The sequence below is a fragment of the Dermacentor albipictus genome, chromosome 5 (genome assembly GCF_038994185.2).
Source record: "Dermacentor albipictus isolate Rhodes 1998 colony chromosome 5, USDA_Dalb.pri_finalv2, whole genome shotgun sequence".
Taxonomy (NCBI): Eukaryota; Metazoa; Arthropoda; class Arachnida; order Ixodida; family Ixodidae; genus Dermacentor; species Dermacentor albipictus.
This window is the reverse complement of record NC_091825.1, coordinates 118,043,669-118,060,251: the sequence shown is the minus strand read 5'-3', so window position 1 is coordinate 118,060,251 and position 16,583 is coordinate 118,043,669. Positions and strand designations below refer to the sequence as shown.

At 44.1% G+C, this 16,583-nt stretch overlaps 1 protein-coding gene across 4 annotated transcripts in view; it reads left to right on the top strand.

Annotated features, from left to right (window-relative positions):
* LOC135916228 (histone lysine demethylase PHF8-like) overlaps positions 1-14,646 on the top strand; it is a 46,354-nt gene extending 31,708 nt beyond the window's left edge. For 3 of the 4 annotated variants that reach the window (XM_065449528.2, XM_065449527.1, XM_065449530.1), the window contains 4 exons: positions 4-93; positions 1,158-1,270; positions 7,381-7,522; positions 11,498-14,646. In XM_065449528.2, the coding sequence (XP_065305600.1) occupies positions 4-93; positions 1,158-1,270; positions 7,381-7,522; positions 11,498-11,577 (425 nt within the window). In that variant the 3' untranslated portion in view covers positions 11,578-14,646. The remainder of the gene's footprint in view (positions 1-3; positions 94-1,157; positions 1,271-7,380; positions 7,523-11,497) is intronic. The other variant, XM_065449529.1, reaches the window with a different exon arrangement.
* Positions 14,647-16,583: the final 1,937 nt, after the last annotated feature.

Genomic DNA, 16,583 nt, shown 5'->3' with positions numbered 1-16,583 from the left:
CAGTTTACCCTGGACTGGAAGCCTCGGACGACGAGCTTCGCGTGTTCAAACCTCGGGGGCGATCAAAGCGAGACGAGGCCTGGAATCCCAAAGGTTGGGGCCAGTGCACATTTTAGTTGTTAGCCAGACCATTGTTATATAATTGCGCTTTTGTGTCTCAAACGGTGAGAGAGGTAATATCGTAATCGTCATCATCATTAACATTCTATTTCTTGTTCACTGCAGGACAAAGGCCTCTCCCAGTGATGTCCCGTTAATCCTGTAATATGCTAGCCAAATCCACCCTATGCACATAAATTTCCCAATCTCTTGAAACTGAAACCACCTCCTAATTCTCGGCTGACCTCGACTGCATTTCCGTTCCTTTGGCACCCATTCTGTAAATCATTGTCTCCTCCACTCGCCTCCTCCACTCACCTCCTCCACTCAGCTCCTCTACTCATTATATGACCTTCCCAACTCCCTTTCTTCCTCTAATTTCCACTTGAATGTCATCTTCATTCTGTTCGCTCTCTAATCCATCCTACCGTCATCTCCTGTCTCTTAAGAATGTTGCATCTATCATTTGCCATCCCATGGCTCGTTCCACTCGTATCGTCGCTCATATGAACTCAAGTGTGATGCTGGAAAACCCTTAGTTCTTTTTGATGGGTATCAATAACGTGGAAAAATTGGCCAGCTGACTTGAAAGACAAGTGCTCACTGAAACTTTGTGTAATCAGAAGCATGAAATTTACACGAAATGTCGAAACAGTGCTGCATAGATGTCCAAATAATTCAAGCATGTCAAAATTCTCATGGCCTTCTGTTGTAAAGAGAGCGTTTGAGAGAAAGGTGACTTCGCGATCCGCTTGCGAGCTCCATGTACCGTGTGCGACAGCAAAACTTGGCCGAGATGTTCACAGCAGCGTATGCTGCCCACAGACTATGTTATTTTCACCAAGCCCAAGGGGTGGTACAGGGTCACTGTAAACCCCATTTTTCTAGCATATAACATTAAATGTTGCACTTTAATTTGTAACACACAGCCCATATGAAGGGAGGAAGGGGAATCCTAATTGGATGGAAAGGCGACAAAAAGTTACTTGCGAAATTTCTTTTTTTCTTTTTTCTATCTTTTCTCTCTTTTTTTTTTCATTCTCATTCTTTTCCCACAGCCAAGCTTGCTCCAAACTGCCCAAAACCACCACGTCCCACAAGAGAGGGAACGCAGAAGAAGTCTGTCAAGCGCACCATCGAGGACACAGCGTCCAAGCTTGCCAACAAGCCTGTAAGTCTTGGTTTGCAATGCGTTTTCTTTTCTCATTCAATAATGGCCTATGTTCATTTTTTACTACCATAGCGGCAATTAAAAGGTTTAGCTTCATTAAACCTCCTGAAGCTTTGATGTGCCATAGTACTGCCCATGTAGATTCAGAGACCTCTCTATCTATTTTACTCATATCCCTTACAGAGTCTATACGGTAGAACCTTATTGATTCGATCCTGTTTTGTATGATTTCCCGCGCCAGCATTCATGATCGATCGAGAACATAAAGAATGACCAAATACAGTTACGCTTTCTTTTAAATCCGGTTCATGTGTTCCCACAAAACACGATCTTTTAGTGCACAGTATTCGGTACATAGCCAGACTGCAATTGTACAATTTGTTTGTGGCCGCTAGATCCCATCTGAGCAAAAGATGAAAGTGATTGTTTAGCCCAGTGGGTAACACACTCGGCTTCATGGGGGGGCGGTCGTGGGCTTTTACCGCTGCCAACATTTTTTTCCTTTCGAACTTATTTTGTTTTATACATTAATTTCTATGTAGCAATTTGTCTTACCTGACAGACAGACGGGTTTCCTCGTTGGGTGGGCATAGAAATGCTTACGCATTTTAAAAAGTCTCGAAGCACGTGCAATCAAGAGCAGTAGGCGCCCGCCACAGCAGCATCCTTGCAGTACTCGCCCACTTGTGTCAAGTGAAAATCCCAGCGTGCACTCAGTTTTCTCTTTCTGTACCAATAAATCGCCTTGCGAGTCATTGCACATCATCATTTGCTTCGCTGCCAACCCTAAATTTCAATAAGCAACTTCACCTGTTTGTTTCACAGTGGATGCTGTGTAGGGCCATTGGAAGCATATTGCACACTTCATAATTTATTTATTAGTCAAAATACAGATAATTACATGTGTGTAGTATACATAAGGAGGTCCCATAATCAAAGACTGTATCGGGACCTCCTGTTGAAGGCACTTATGATGTTATACAATGTTTAAAAAGGCGATAGCCCAAGTGCATCGTTGTTCCCTGCTGCAGGCAGCGCGAAGTGAGTGTCACATTTCGGTCAGGTGACCTCGTGTTCCGGCCTCGCCCACCAGCTCGATTTCGTTTCGTTTCCTTTCACTGTCTTAAATAACTGCAGTAGGAAAACGGCAAAGGAGAGTGCATCTTGAGCAACTCAGGTCCAGCCAGTTTGGCATGTGTCTGCATCTTGTGTTGCAATGATTCACGCCGTGTGGGCATGTCAAAACTTTACGCCAAAATGCCCTGCCCAAAGAGGCTGCCGAGCCAGGCCGAACTTGAGGAGTGCAAGCGTAAGCTTATTGATGCTGAAAAAACAACACCATGCGTCTCGGATCACGTGGGCCCCACAATCTCGTCGCATGTTCGCATCTCATGCTGCAATGATTCGCGCTACACTTCTCATTACGCAGATGTCAAGTACAGTTGAATCTGTCAAAATGTTTAGTGACCTTGGGTCATACGTTTCTTTCCTGGTTAACGTTTTCTTTCTGTTTTTTTTTTCCAATACATATGAACAATGTTATTCCGTACAGATGAATTGCATAACGAAGTCACACCTGACACAAAAATGTTTTCATTATATATCAGGTATTCATTAAACCCATATATTTGTTACATGCTGATATCAGCAGTAAGCATTCTACATTTATTTCATTATATCTTGTAATTTGTTATGTCTGTGTTAGCTATGTCGACCTTCGACTGTATTCTATTAGTTCTTGCCACTCTCATGCACCTTCACATCCGTGGGGTGTTGTGCAAACCTTTTTTTTTTTCCTCTTAGGAGGTCGCCACTGTCAAAAAACATTAGGTGAATTAGATAAGTAGATTGCATTTCGAGAGTCCATTTATGAATGCTTCGAGCAGATGTTTCGTGTGCCATAAATGAGGGTCAAAAATGGGGGGGAAAAAAAGAAAAAAAACGGAAGGAAACCATGCCTCTGTGTGCCCTCTCCAGCTCCTTGTGACGTCGTATATACGTTGAAGTCTTCTAAACGAAGTCAGCTTAATGTTCACATGTGAAGGAATAATGGAATAGAATTGCATTCGGAGATGTACTAGAGCTCAACTTGTCAAATTTTATGACTCCTTCTATTCAAGAAAGACCCAAATAGTATATGAAGTATTGTGAAACTTGTGACATGACAGGCAAATTTGCATATTTTTACTACTTAGACGTCATTTCTTTTCCTGCCCGTAAAAAATGCAGAGATAGTTGTGAAGCACCAATACACTGGCCAAGAGTGCATCAGACGTTTCATCCTCTGTAGCCGATGCTCTGAAAGCTACGCTGGTAGTGTGGTCATAAAAATATTTTATTCAGCACATTTCATGGTAGAGCCTGCAATGCCATCTATGCATGAATTTCATGCAGTACAACATCACTGTTTGGAGGTTATGTTACAACTCGAATCACGTACAGTGGAAGTCTGTTTATACGTTCCTCGCTCTTGCGTTTTCCTGGCTGCTACATCGTGTTTCTGCATGCCTCGACCAAAATCCCATTGGCTCCCTTGTATCTTGTTTTCATTTGAAATGTTGTCATTTTGTAGTGTTCCCGCACCTTACGTTGCATTTGAACATGGCGGTCATGTAAATTTAGCCATGCAGAGGAAAACTTACTCTCACACATTGCAACAAGTGACCAATTCATTGCAACAAGCAGCCAAATTTGCACAAGCCAAGCACAGCACAAGCATTGGGAGAAAGTGTGCATCGGGTAAAACTTCCCGAGAACCATGCACGCTGTGCCAAATCTTTGCCAAGCACAGGGCTACATTTATTTTGGGGCTTGCTCAAGGATTTCACTTGCATTTCATAATACCTGGCTTTTTTTAGTCTGTTTCACCACCGCAATGCCTTTAGGGCCCTGAGGGTATTCCAATAAACGAAAAAACAAACAAACAGAAGAATAAATAAATAAATAAATAAATAAATAAACAGAGTTGGGCTGTGTTTTGAAGCATATGCAAAATATTGCATTAAACAGTGGAAAGGGGGAAATAAGGGGAACAGTGGAAATGAGGGGAGAGGGGCCACTGTCACAGAACATCGTACATATCCATTAGTTATACACACGCGCATGTACTGTCCACGGTCATTTTACGGGGGCCGAGACGTCTAGCAATTGTACTGCAGGTATTCAGAGCTGTGTCTGATGTCGCTGTGGTGGTTTCCGCCCTTCCTCACTGTTACGTTTTCCTGGCTGTTATTTGTTTTTTCCCCGTGGTCTGTTTAAAAACATGTCAACAGCTTTCCACTATAGTATTCTTCCTTTTTTTTTTCTGTCTTATCTTTTTTTTTTAGTGTACATATCACTATGTTATTTTGTTAGGCATGCTGGTACACTATGAATGCCGTTCACGTAGTGCTGCCATTAAAATTCAGCACTCTGCTTGTTTTAGTGTGAATTATACCCCTGCCACACTGGGCATTTCAATCTTATTACATTCGAATGACATTTGCTGCAAGGAGTGCCATTCGACTGGTGGTGCTGGCTACACAATGTCATTTTGTCATGATATCAGTGTAGATTATTCCAATAAGAATTAGCAAGAAAAGTAGGACATGGTATGTGTGAGTGCCTGAAAAGTCAAATTTATTTATTTTAAAATAAATGTGGGGCGTTGCTTCACTGAAATATGCATATAAAACTTCTATTTCAGAATGTCTGGCCACCATAAGCCTAGACAAAGCTTAGCCAGCTTATTAGTCATAGCCGATAAATTGAACGCAAGCAATATGACCGACATGGGAGCGCTGAACTAAGAGGCTCAGTTGCAGCAAGTGAAGCGGTTGGTTGCTGCGTACCTTGCTTTGTACACGCACACTGGCACCCGTTTGTTTACAGTATGGCTGACTGGTAAAGCAACAGCGGCCAGACACCACTGAGGTGGAGAGCAAAAACATTTTGTGACAGCCTGCCTTGCAGGTTATCTCATGTTAAAGTGGCGGATGCCTTAAAACACGCAAGATAATTACCTTTCTACATGAATGGTTCTCAAATTATGAACGCTTGATGTCATATTTTACCTTGTTTCTGGGGTAGAGAGTACACGTTCCCTTCGAGTGCAAAACCGAATTGGTGTCTAAAACTCATTCGATTGCGGAAGTAATTCGATTCTAATGGCGATAAATATCGCTGTGTGGCAGCCAAATAGTGTAATTTGATGCTAATGCCATTCAGTTTGAATGACATTAAAATGCCCAATGTGACGGGGGTATTAGTTTTGATCTGTGATGGCCCTCTATGTAATCGCGTCTTCATATACTCACACATACATCGCTATGCTTCTTGCTGCTGACCATTTTTCACAAGATTTTGATTATAATGTGTGAGGTACATTTGCATCAAATAATCATTCGTTTTTCTTTCGCATGGTGAATTCAGATGGTGGGCTATTTCTTAGTCAAAAATGCTGGCAGTGCGAAAGGCGACCACATATTTTCTGTCGCGTTCTGGTTGTGCTAAGCGTTGTGGGGTCTCAAATGTGGTTTTGGGACAAAGGAAGGGCAACACAGTAGTGCACACTACGAAAAGGGCATTCATTGCGCCTTTTATGTACTGATATAGGCAGCGACATTACTATCTATAGAATATGCCATTGGGCGCTGACAAAATAAGGTAATCCAACTCGCCCTGACAGGATATCGAGCGAATATGTTCGCCCCCATGCTAGGCATCAACGCCTGGTCGTTTGCGTGTACAGTCACGTGAACGGTGGTATGCTTGAATGTTCATGCTCGTCCATCCTGGTGCTCCACTTCAAAGCCTTTCTCGGGACAGTCCTGCAAGGCGTGCCAGCCAGCATGCGAGACGTCTGCGTATCCTGCCGGCCTCAAGCCAAAGAGGAAGAGGCTACTTTTGCGCCCGAGTTACCCCGTGAATAGGCGGTGTTAGCAGCACAACACTCGCGCCATCTCTCGTACTATTCTGCAACTACCCTAACCGAGCTATGCAGGGGAAGCCGGATTACAAGAAATGTGAGGGTCGAGAATACCCACAGTGTGAAAGGAAGTGCAGCAAAGCTTGTTAGAGGGACTGACAACCAATTTTTGAGGACCTAGTTCTCTATGGCACAACGCAAAGCTCACTCTCGGTAGTGTTTACATCTGCAGCGTTTACTTCCAAAAGCACGTGGATATCTAGTAAGCAGAATTTTTCTATCTGAGCAGCCTCCAAAAAAGTAAGAGTCCCTCCTCCATCAATGCTGGGAAGTGAGAGTGATGTTGATAGCCCTCCTTTCCAAATTGTGAAAGCCACTCTTCTTTCTGCTTTTACAGGAGTGGGTGTAACTGTGGTTAACCACCTACATTTTGACCTTTTCAGCCGCTTCTGAAAATAATAAAAACTTGTGCAATAAGTTCACGTCTTTGTACAAACATTTCCTATACTGGTACTGCATTTTTCCCCACGTGCGCGCCGAAGTCTTGGCTGGCAGGCCCCCCATCGTCGTTGTTCTGTTGATAAACGAGCCAAGCTAACTCATCGAAAACGAAGGAGAAAGCAGTGCCACTTTCCTGCACACTATGAACGAAAGCTTATCTGCACATTGTATGTTAGGAATAAACTAAAAGTATATGGCATTTTAATACTAATAAATAGATCGCTAACCGCATATACTAGTGGAAGGTCACATCGTGGACCTCTTATGCAGTGTCGTGTTTTTGCTGCGTGGGCTGCCAAAGGTCATTTTTCACGACTTTCAGTGATGAATTAAAGATATGAATCCACATTTAATGGAGAAAGCATGGCTCGTTTTAGCTGCTACGATAGGGATTCATTCCATCAGTGGGGTTATCTTGATTCGTGTTCCGAGCGGTTGTCTGTCCCTTTAAAGTGTGCTGTTACTAATATGCGCCCTTGTGAGCAATATTACAGAAGAACACCCAAATTGCTTTCAAGAAAAGACGCTGTAGTGACTAAGCATGTGTCCCCTGCAATAGAGTGTTCATTGAAGATAAGTGTTCAGCAGGAAATCTACCTGTCACATGTTTGCATGCCAAATTTGGATCATCAGATCGCAAGTAATTTGATGTTCCCTCTTACTGTCTTTTGATACACACTTGTTCACGTGGCGTGACTTGCAGCCTCCCAAGCGGTCCTACCACCGCAAGAAGTCGCAAGCACCGTCTAAAGCCAAGGAAAAGGACATGGAGGAGTTTGAAGCCGGCCCATCCACGTCTTCAGCGGCCAGCAAAAAGCCCTCCCTGCCTCCGGATGCTTTCAGGCGTGAGCTTACCTTCTTAAAAATTTACTTCTCTTGTTTCGAAAAGATAATCCGCGGGTGCCACAAGACTCGCTGTAGCTGAGTGGATATGTCATTCTACTTCCAAGCACAAAGTCGTGTTCAAATTCCTGGCTGCCACAGCTGCGCGGTCGCTGGCCGATAATTCAGACTATGCTTGTACTGTCTAGAAGTCGAAAGTTATCGAGGTCGAGAAAAAAGTGGATTCATGACAAAAAGCTTGTCAGTGCATTGCTACATGTACGCATGCTTGCGTACAGGTATTTCGACCAATGCTGTGCTGTCCCTACAGGTCAATACACGTGTGATCAACTCGTGCAGTAATTTTCCATTCCGCGGCAACCTTAACAGAGGTCGACTGTGCTCCTCTAGTCGGAACAAGTACAGGTTTCTTCACAAGTGCCATTGTCCCGCACTTCCCTTGCTGCTCTCATTGGCGCAAACATAGAGTGCGCAGTTGGAGCTGCTTGATGGTAATATGTGACAAGAAATTTCTTAGCCGCAGAAAAAAAACAAATCGCCCACGATCATAGTGCTATATTTAAGATCTAAAAGGAACAAATAGTGGATGCACAGGATGACCACAACAAGCAAATCAAGTCTTGACAACCTAGCAGCATTGCTTGGCTCGTGCTGCGGTTCAAGTGCGATTGGTGTCTACTGGATTGACTAGGCTACTTTTGGTTTGAGAAAACTCTGGCAATGTGTCTAAAGAAAAACATAGCTCTTCCTTCTCGTCTTGACGACTTGTGCAAGTGAAGTTTGAAATGTATAACGGCACATATTTATACATCATAGTGTATTGGTGGGGCGGGTGGTGGCAGCGCGAAGCTGTCTGAATCACTGTGCATGTGATAACCATAAATGTCCAGTTTATCGGTCAGCAACTGCATATAAAGGGTAAGAGTGCATTATAAGAGTGCTCAGGTAGCAAGCCTTGGGCACACAATAAATACCGAAAGGGGTCAAAACTGACCTCATGCCTTTAGGAGGGTGTCAGATTGGGCTAGCTGATATTGCATTATGTTACGAGGGTGTATTGTGCAAAGTGCCATACCTGTTCTTGCCCCCTTGTCATCTGGCTGTTACCACTTTGCGCTATATATTGGTGCGACATAACCTGGAGCCTTCTACAGTGGCAGTTCTTATGGCCCCTGTGCTGCATGGCTACGTTACACCCTATCTGTGAATCAAACTTCTGTATCTGCCTGTACCACAAGCTTTTGGAGATTTAGAGGGCACCGTATTCTCCTTCGTGTAAAATCGAACAACAGGTAATTTTTTTATTTACGAACCAACTGCCATAGTGTTTATGATACACTTGCTTCCATGGATGAGAAACTTGCTGTCGTGTGTCTTCTGTTCCGTGCTGACTGATGATTGTTGATTTCACAATTAACGTAATGAACACATTTGTGTAGGAATGTGCAGTTGCCCATTTCTCACTGGTACTTAAAAAAATCCAATCTAAGTAAGAGTGGTTAAGAGATGTAGAATAAACATGTGTCAGCTGGTAGTACAGTCGACTACCTATAGTTCGGACTCCACAGTGAATGTAATTAAGTTCGAACTATCAAATGTTCGAAAAAACGAATGTGTTCAAAAAAAGATCACTTTATTTACGTTTTAAAGCCCTTGTGCAAGGGACAAGTGGTCGATGTGGTGCTGCACACACTTCTGCTTACGTGCAACCAAGTCTGTCTGTATTTCTGCCAGCTTTTAAATTTCGCTGTATGCCAACGGAAGGACTGCAAAGGCTTGAGTCCGTATGTGGAAGGCTCCAGAGCACAGGGCACGTCGTCATCCGAATCAGAGTCGCTGTTTGATGGTTGAAGAACTTGCTCATTTATTTCGTCATCTTTCAGTTTGGCACACGATGAAACCGCACTGTCGACGTCTGCAAAGTCCTCAGATCTAACGGCGGCAGTAATCGGCTTACCACAGCCTAGCAGGTCATCAGTGATGTTCGCATTTGAGCTCGTTGTGGTAGGCGGCAATTCAGCCTCTTCAGTTGCGGAGTTGGGCTCATTTGGACTGCGAGGGCACCGCTGGTGCCATGTGATGCAGCCTATCTATAACTTCACAAGAAATACTTCTTGGAGCTAGCAGAGTGCCGTCTGGAATGCAAACTAAACAGATAAGCACAGCGTGGCAGAACGCTGTCCACAATTCAAACTCAACAAACAGAATGGTGATAGCGGCCCATGTGCAGACGAGATGCTCATTTGAGGGATCGCGCCACGTTTGTGTGAGGTGCGAGTAAGAGTGAGTGCGAGAGAGATAATCTGGGGACTTTTGCTTCTTGAATATATGACTCTGCCTAGGAACTATGGAGGGGGTTTCTTAGCGCATGTTGCATGTGTTAGCCCCTAGGCATGCTGGCATTGCGGTGTGGGGTCGAGTTTGCGGTGTGGGGTCGAGTTTGCGGTGTGGGGTCGAGTTTGTTTACGCTGGCTGCAGGCGCTGTAAAATAGGTGAAGCACCAGGCACTGATGCTCCATTTGGTGACTGCTGCATTGGACAGACTGTCTCGCACCTGCGGCGCTCGTGCTAAGTCAGTTGTGGCAGATCATAGCTTTCTCACGCCTTACGGTGATGTACCTTGAACATGACATCACATATGTTTCCGTGGGAGCAGTAGGGACCGTAGTAGAGACCAGGCCGCATATATTGAAAAATCTAGTAAACAGAGCACCTTAGCAACCGCAGTTGAATGCAAGAGGCTGAAAGGCCACCGGTGACGAAAAGGGCATTCGCCTTTTATGCCTTTTATGTTAACCTAACATAAAGTATCCTAAATCTAACCTAAACCTAAGCTAACCTAACCTAACATGGGCGGGACGCAAAGCCAATAATCCTCACGGCGTCATATCAGGCAGTAGCATTCAACTGCAGTTGCCAAGGTGCTGTGCGTTTATTTCACTCATAAGGGACCACTCAAAAATACTCATATAAAGTTGCGGACTGTAGCATACAAAAAGCCTGCCAAGAGTGAAGATACTGCACCAAGAGAGCCGGCCGGGCCTCTACTATGGCCCTTACTGCACCCCCGAAAAAATCAGTGATGTTTCTTTTTTGGAGGTAGTGTGTCATAAGGGGCAAGAAAGGTTTAATCCAGCAGGACTGACTCAGCAGCAGCGCTGCAGGCGTGCAAGTCTTTCCGACGTACCTTCGGACTCGGCGATCACCAAATGGGGCGTCCGAGCCCACTGCCTCACCGTGCAGGCAGCCATTGTTGTAGTGTAAACAGACTCAACCCCACTCCGCAATGCCGGCATGCCTAGGGAACAAACGCGTACAAAACGAGCAAAGAAATTTAAGTTCTCCACCATAGTACCTAGGTGAAGACGGACATTCAAGGAGCAAAAGCCCGCAGATTTTCTTTCTCGCATCCGCTCGTTCTGGCACCTGCGTAGAAACGTCGGGTGATCACTCAAATGACCGTCTCATCATGCGCGGGGTGCCGGAAAGGGATGCGATGATTGCGATGTTGATGTGACTTCACAATTCAGGCAAAGCCTCCATGATTGGCATCTGCAGTTAAATCTCAAAGGTATAGAGCGGCAACCAAGGTACGACCTCAGAGATTACCATTTAGCATGTAATCTCTGAGGCCATACTTCGTGTCTTGTCGAGGTTGCCAGAGAAGATAATGGTGGCAGAGTTGGCGTATGCTACAGCCATGGACAGAGTCCGGAGAATCGAATTTAGATCAAGCGGCTGTCCGAAATATTGGTCGTCTACACATTAGGTCTATGGGGCCATTGACGGTGCCGTGAAGCTGTCCGAATTACCGAGCATGTGCCGATTATCAGTGTCCGACTTATCGGTCGGTGATTGTATGCGCACAGATAATTGATTTGTGCGTCTTTTAATCTGTGATTATTTTGTTTTGCTTCTTTCAACCCATCCCCCGCTCCCCTCCTCCCGGAAACCTCTGGTTGCTTGCAAAACACCAGTGAAAAAGCCGAAGAAAGGTTTTGCCACTGCAAAGCAGCGCCTGGGCAAGATTCTCAAGATCCACAAGATGATCTACTGAGAAAGAGACACGCTGAGTGTGTGCTTGTGTGTGCGTGTGTGCATATTTTTTTTGTGTGTGTTTGTTTTCACCTACAGCAGCCATGAGCAGCTTCACGGTTTTGTTTCCAAACCGGCGGATAGTTGTCTTCACGTGTACATATTGCTCTCTTCAGCCATACCTCACTTTTTTTTTTTGTCATGCCCCACTGTCGAACACAGTCACTTCACACACCCCACCTCCCGCCTGCCTCTTCTAATCTACATTTGTCTTCGGCGAATTGCCTCAGGGCTTCATGGTGTAAAGCACATGCGTTTCATAAGGCACATTACGCTATTCATAGAGTATTTGATGTGCATACATAGATATACTATATTATATACATATATGTATACATAACACATATATACACATAGATATATGCGTACCGCATGCCTGATATATATATATATATATATTTCTCTAAAATCTCCATTTTGTCAGGCTTTTAGACTGTTCATCACAAGAGGCCCGTTCAAACAAGTGTGACCAGTTCAAAGTGACTCGTAAGAGGTCAGTTGGCGTCACATACCACACTTTTTTGAATGCCGTGATAAAAGGTAACGCATAGGCTTTGTATATGCCATTTTGTAAACAAGTGATTGCGCTGTTTTTTTTTTTTTTTTGCAAGAACCGCTCATGTTGTCTAGGACAAAATATGGACCGGACGCACTCGGCGGCTTTGCATGTAGAGCATCTTCTTAGATGATGTAGCTGTGAAAAGTTTGGCCACGTCTGTACTCGACGTATTTCTGAAGCCCTTGACGGCTTTGCAGCACAACATGCTTGAAAGCAAACTCCTTGTAATTTTATTTTATTTTATTTTCTGTACAGTTTCTTGCATTACTGCCATAGCAAAATCTGGCAGCTCTGTCAGTGCGACTTTTTTAACGGACACTGCGACAGCATGGGAACGCTGTGGTATAGAAACTTTGATGTGTTTCAAATGAGGCTTGGTCTAAAGCATCTCCATGGCTCCGCAAACAAAGTTTTCTTGAAATTGTTTTTTTATAACAAGCCTTGATTCTCCCGTAAAGCATCTCGCATTTGTGCGTGCTCAGTTACAGCAGGTAAACAAAGAAATTGCGAACGTCACCTTGAAAGCGGTGCACAATGTGGGATGGCATTCTCGTTCATTAACTAAATTTAGCATCCTACAAATGGTATCATTCCGTTTGGTATAACTGTACACCATAGCACGCAATACACAATTTCTTATTATTACAGCAACGACGCCATCTCAAAGGCTGCTTCTACACAGACTAAATGGTTGTGAAAGATTGACCATCAGTCATACGCTTGTTCCAAATGTCTGGGTTCTTTAAGAAAGATGCAAACCCAAAGCCTCTTCCCCTGCTTCTCAGCATTCCCATGTGGCAATGGTACAGTACCACCACTATTTCTATGGTGGTAACCATAAAGAACTCTATGGTTTTCATCATAAGTGGAGCTGTACTATACAAGGATTTTGTTGTTTATAATATATTGAATGAATTGAAAATCAGAGGAAGAAAAAAAAAACAATGGCTCTGCCAGGAAAGGCACTATTTATTAACTTTTTTTAATTTGGTGTTTTGAATGCATTTGTTGAACTGAGAAAGGAGCTAACTACTTTTTGTTATTTCTCTCTCTCTCTCTCTTGCTTTTTTTTTTTTGAAAGAGGGGTAATCAAAATAGGTTGTACCTTTGGGCGAGTTGGTAATCCATAATAACAAAAATCTTTAGCGCAGAAAAAAAGAAGACCGGGATGACGACAAAACAAGTGTGCGTTCATCTTCTTGTCTTCTTAATTCTGCGCTGGACATTCTTGCTATTATGCTGATGAGCAGCAAGAATAAGTGTGGACCAGCTTGTTTAGTCACTGAAGGAGTGTAGAAATAGCCAAGCCGGATACCACAAGGTATGGCTGTCCTTAACGGCTTCACATTTTGTTTTGTTTTTTCTTTCGCCGATGTCGATTACACGAACACTTGAGACGCGTTCACGTTGTCACAACGTCATGACGCATGTGTCATGACGTTGTGGAGCACTCGGTCTGACTGTAAAAAATGACTGGAAGCCGAGCGTGACGCAGTTCTTCCCAGTTGGCTCTGTTGCAGCCAGGGCAGCATTCTGACTTCTGCTGGTAGCATCAAGCATATTGCATGCCCTCTTTAGCATTTATGCTGGGCAGGTGTGCACATACCACACTGTACACTGGTCTGACTAGTACGGATTGTAAACGCTAAGCCGAGTCCATCTAATCCTTTCGTTGAGCACTGACAAATGCTGACAGTTCTCCGTCGGTGTCGTCTTGTGCGCTATTGAGGTGCAGTGCCTGCAATGCTGCTGCCAGCGTTCCTCGTTGAGCCAGTTTTGTGACACGCCTGGTATCTGCCACGATGCAGTGTTTACTGCGTAGCACCAGTTGTCATGCGTGCTGCGTTGCCTCCATGTATTGGTAGAATGCTGTGTGGGGTGCTCGAGCGCTATGCTAACCCTTGCTATCGCTTTCAATGCTTTGCCTTCGAACGGAACTGCCTATTTTTTATTATCTTTTTTTTCATTGCGTTTAACGACAATGCTTAATAGAGTGGCGACATTGTACGAGCCATTGCCCGCAGCGAAGCAGTGTTTGAGTGTCGGCATCTTTCCTGTGTGTTAGTATTGCGATATTTATGAAAGTTTTTATCTTTCCACTTGGACTTGCCTGTGTACATCTGTGAGACCTTTCGTTGTTTGTGTTATGAGCCTTGAAACGTTTATAAAAGTAATGAATTCTTTGTTTTGGTTGTTGTTTCTGGAAAAACTGTCATGTGGTTTCTGGAGTGCAGTTGTGTTGTTTGTTGTGCCAGTCTGGTTCGAGAGTTCAGGTCGAAGATTTGCAATGGGCCCAAAGGCCTGTTTACATGTGTTTCGGTGTTTTTTTTCTACGTCTGTGTGTGCTTCCAAGTGTGGAAACAATCGGCTATTTAATGTGATTATCACGTTAACCATTTTCACGGCTCCTTCGCCATTTCTGCCAAAACCAAATGCCGCATCGTCACCCGCATAACCCACTCCTACATAGAGCCGATACCTCAAACTGTAACCCTCAGAAAAACGGCCGGGAAAAACCTGCTTCCGTAAGCTGTGCAAATAACTGCATACAACATACATGTTTTTGTGGAAACAACCAAGCACAGTTTCTGTAACAAAGCAAAGCTCCAAAAGCCTTGTTTTGTGCGTTCAGCCGTTGCCGTTTTCGACACCGTTCCGTTGTGAAGCACACTGTGGCTTTCTGGCAGTGAAAGCCGTGCCTTCTTATGAGGCTTCGTAGTAATGTGTAATGCGTTGCCATGAAGCTTCACTTGCAGGCAAAGTTTGTGCATACCTGGCACTCTATGATGCTTTACGAACATTTCTCTATCTTTTGGTGTGGCTTGTACGCGCGAAAATATGGTAGGTTGCAGGGCCTTTGGACAGCTCACGCTTTGTTATCTGTACATATGCTGGTGTAGTGCTTGAAGTGATCTAGGCATTGCAAGAGTTCACAAAGTGGCTGCAAGTACATCTTGTCCGATGCTGTCTTGATGCTTTTAACGCATAGCTTGTACATAGTTTCTGTACATAGCGTGTTTTAAGAATAAACACAAGTTTACAGTACCTTAGCGGGACTTTCAGCCATATGCTCTTGTTCTGTCATTGGGGCTCATGCTCAGATTGGCATACCTCCTTGCAAGATTGGAGAGCAGGTACATTTTGTGAGGCCAGAGTAATGGGGGATCTTCGACTGCATTAATCTAAAATTGAAAGAAAAGTGAAGAAAAAGAAAAAGAAACTTGTGGTGTCAGCCGACTCTGGTTTTTATCTCCTTCACTACAAGTAGCGCATTTTTATGATTTACTTTGAGCTTGCTACCAAAATTTGGATTGCTACTTCTTTTCTATGTGTGTGTGTGTGTAAGTAGGAGAACCAGTGGGGTACATTTGCTTTATTCATTCTGGTCATCAAATGACTGCCTTTGCGCTGTAGTACCTGCTGCGCTCGCCTGTACGACCTGTTGGATTTTTTTGCAGTGCCACTTGAATCGTCCCATTGGAGGGGCAGCTGCAAGAACGATTCAACATTTCTTTTTCAGTACATTTGCTGTCAAGTAAAGAAATAGCTCGGGCCACATGTGGTATGTTAGTGGTTCGTACAACATGGTTCATGCTGAAAAATGCAGTAAACATTGCTCAAGCCACTACATTACGCACCTTTTGCAGATATCACCTGGTGTAGCCTGTAATGTCCTGCAACCGTGCAGGTTTTCATAATACTTAATTTGCTTAATAAGCGGTGCTTATTATGCAAGCTCTTCTTAACATGTCATTGAGCGCTCTGTGTGCTGAAAGTTCCTTCACTATTAGTTTTTTCCTTTTATAACAGGGTCTTCTAAATTGTGGGGAACCTTCCCAATCTCATTAGATTGAACGGTGTGCAGTAACCGACTGGACGTAACTGAGAAGCTTGTTCATAACTGACAGATTTGTTCAGTGTGCTTTGGCTGTGCGCTCAGCCCCAGAATGTAGACTTTATTGCTTATAGGAGGCAATCAAAACAGGTTTCTGGTGTGCTACAAGGGCTGATTATTGGCGACACAGAGTGCTTGTGTTATTGCCTGCAGGATTATTCACTGTCCCTGCTTCCATACTCTGTCTCGGCAACCTTGCTGGGTTTGTGTCAGCCAGTTGGTAATGAGAGCCAGGCGTGTGTTACAGAGAAGCCGGAAGGAGGATTTGGCCATTGTCGGCTACTTATTTGTGAAGTTTTCATTCAGTCAATGTCGCGCAGAGGCTGATCAGAGGTCGGCAATGGAGTAGCCATTGTTCTGGTTGTCTTTTTTTCTGATTGATTGATGCGAGGCATAGGCATATTAAAATTACGTGCCTTTTCACTAGTGTGTGACCGCATGGGGGTAACCTGCCATGTAGATACTTATCGAGGCATGTTTGCTTACTTGAATGTAAGGCATCTCAGTGTTCAGG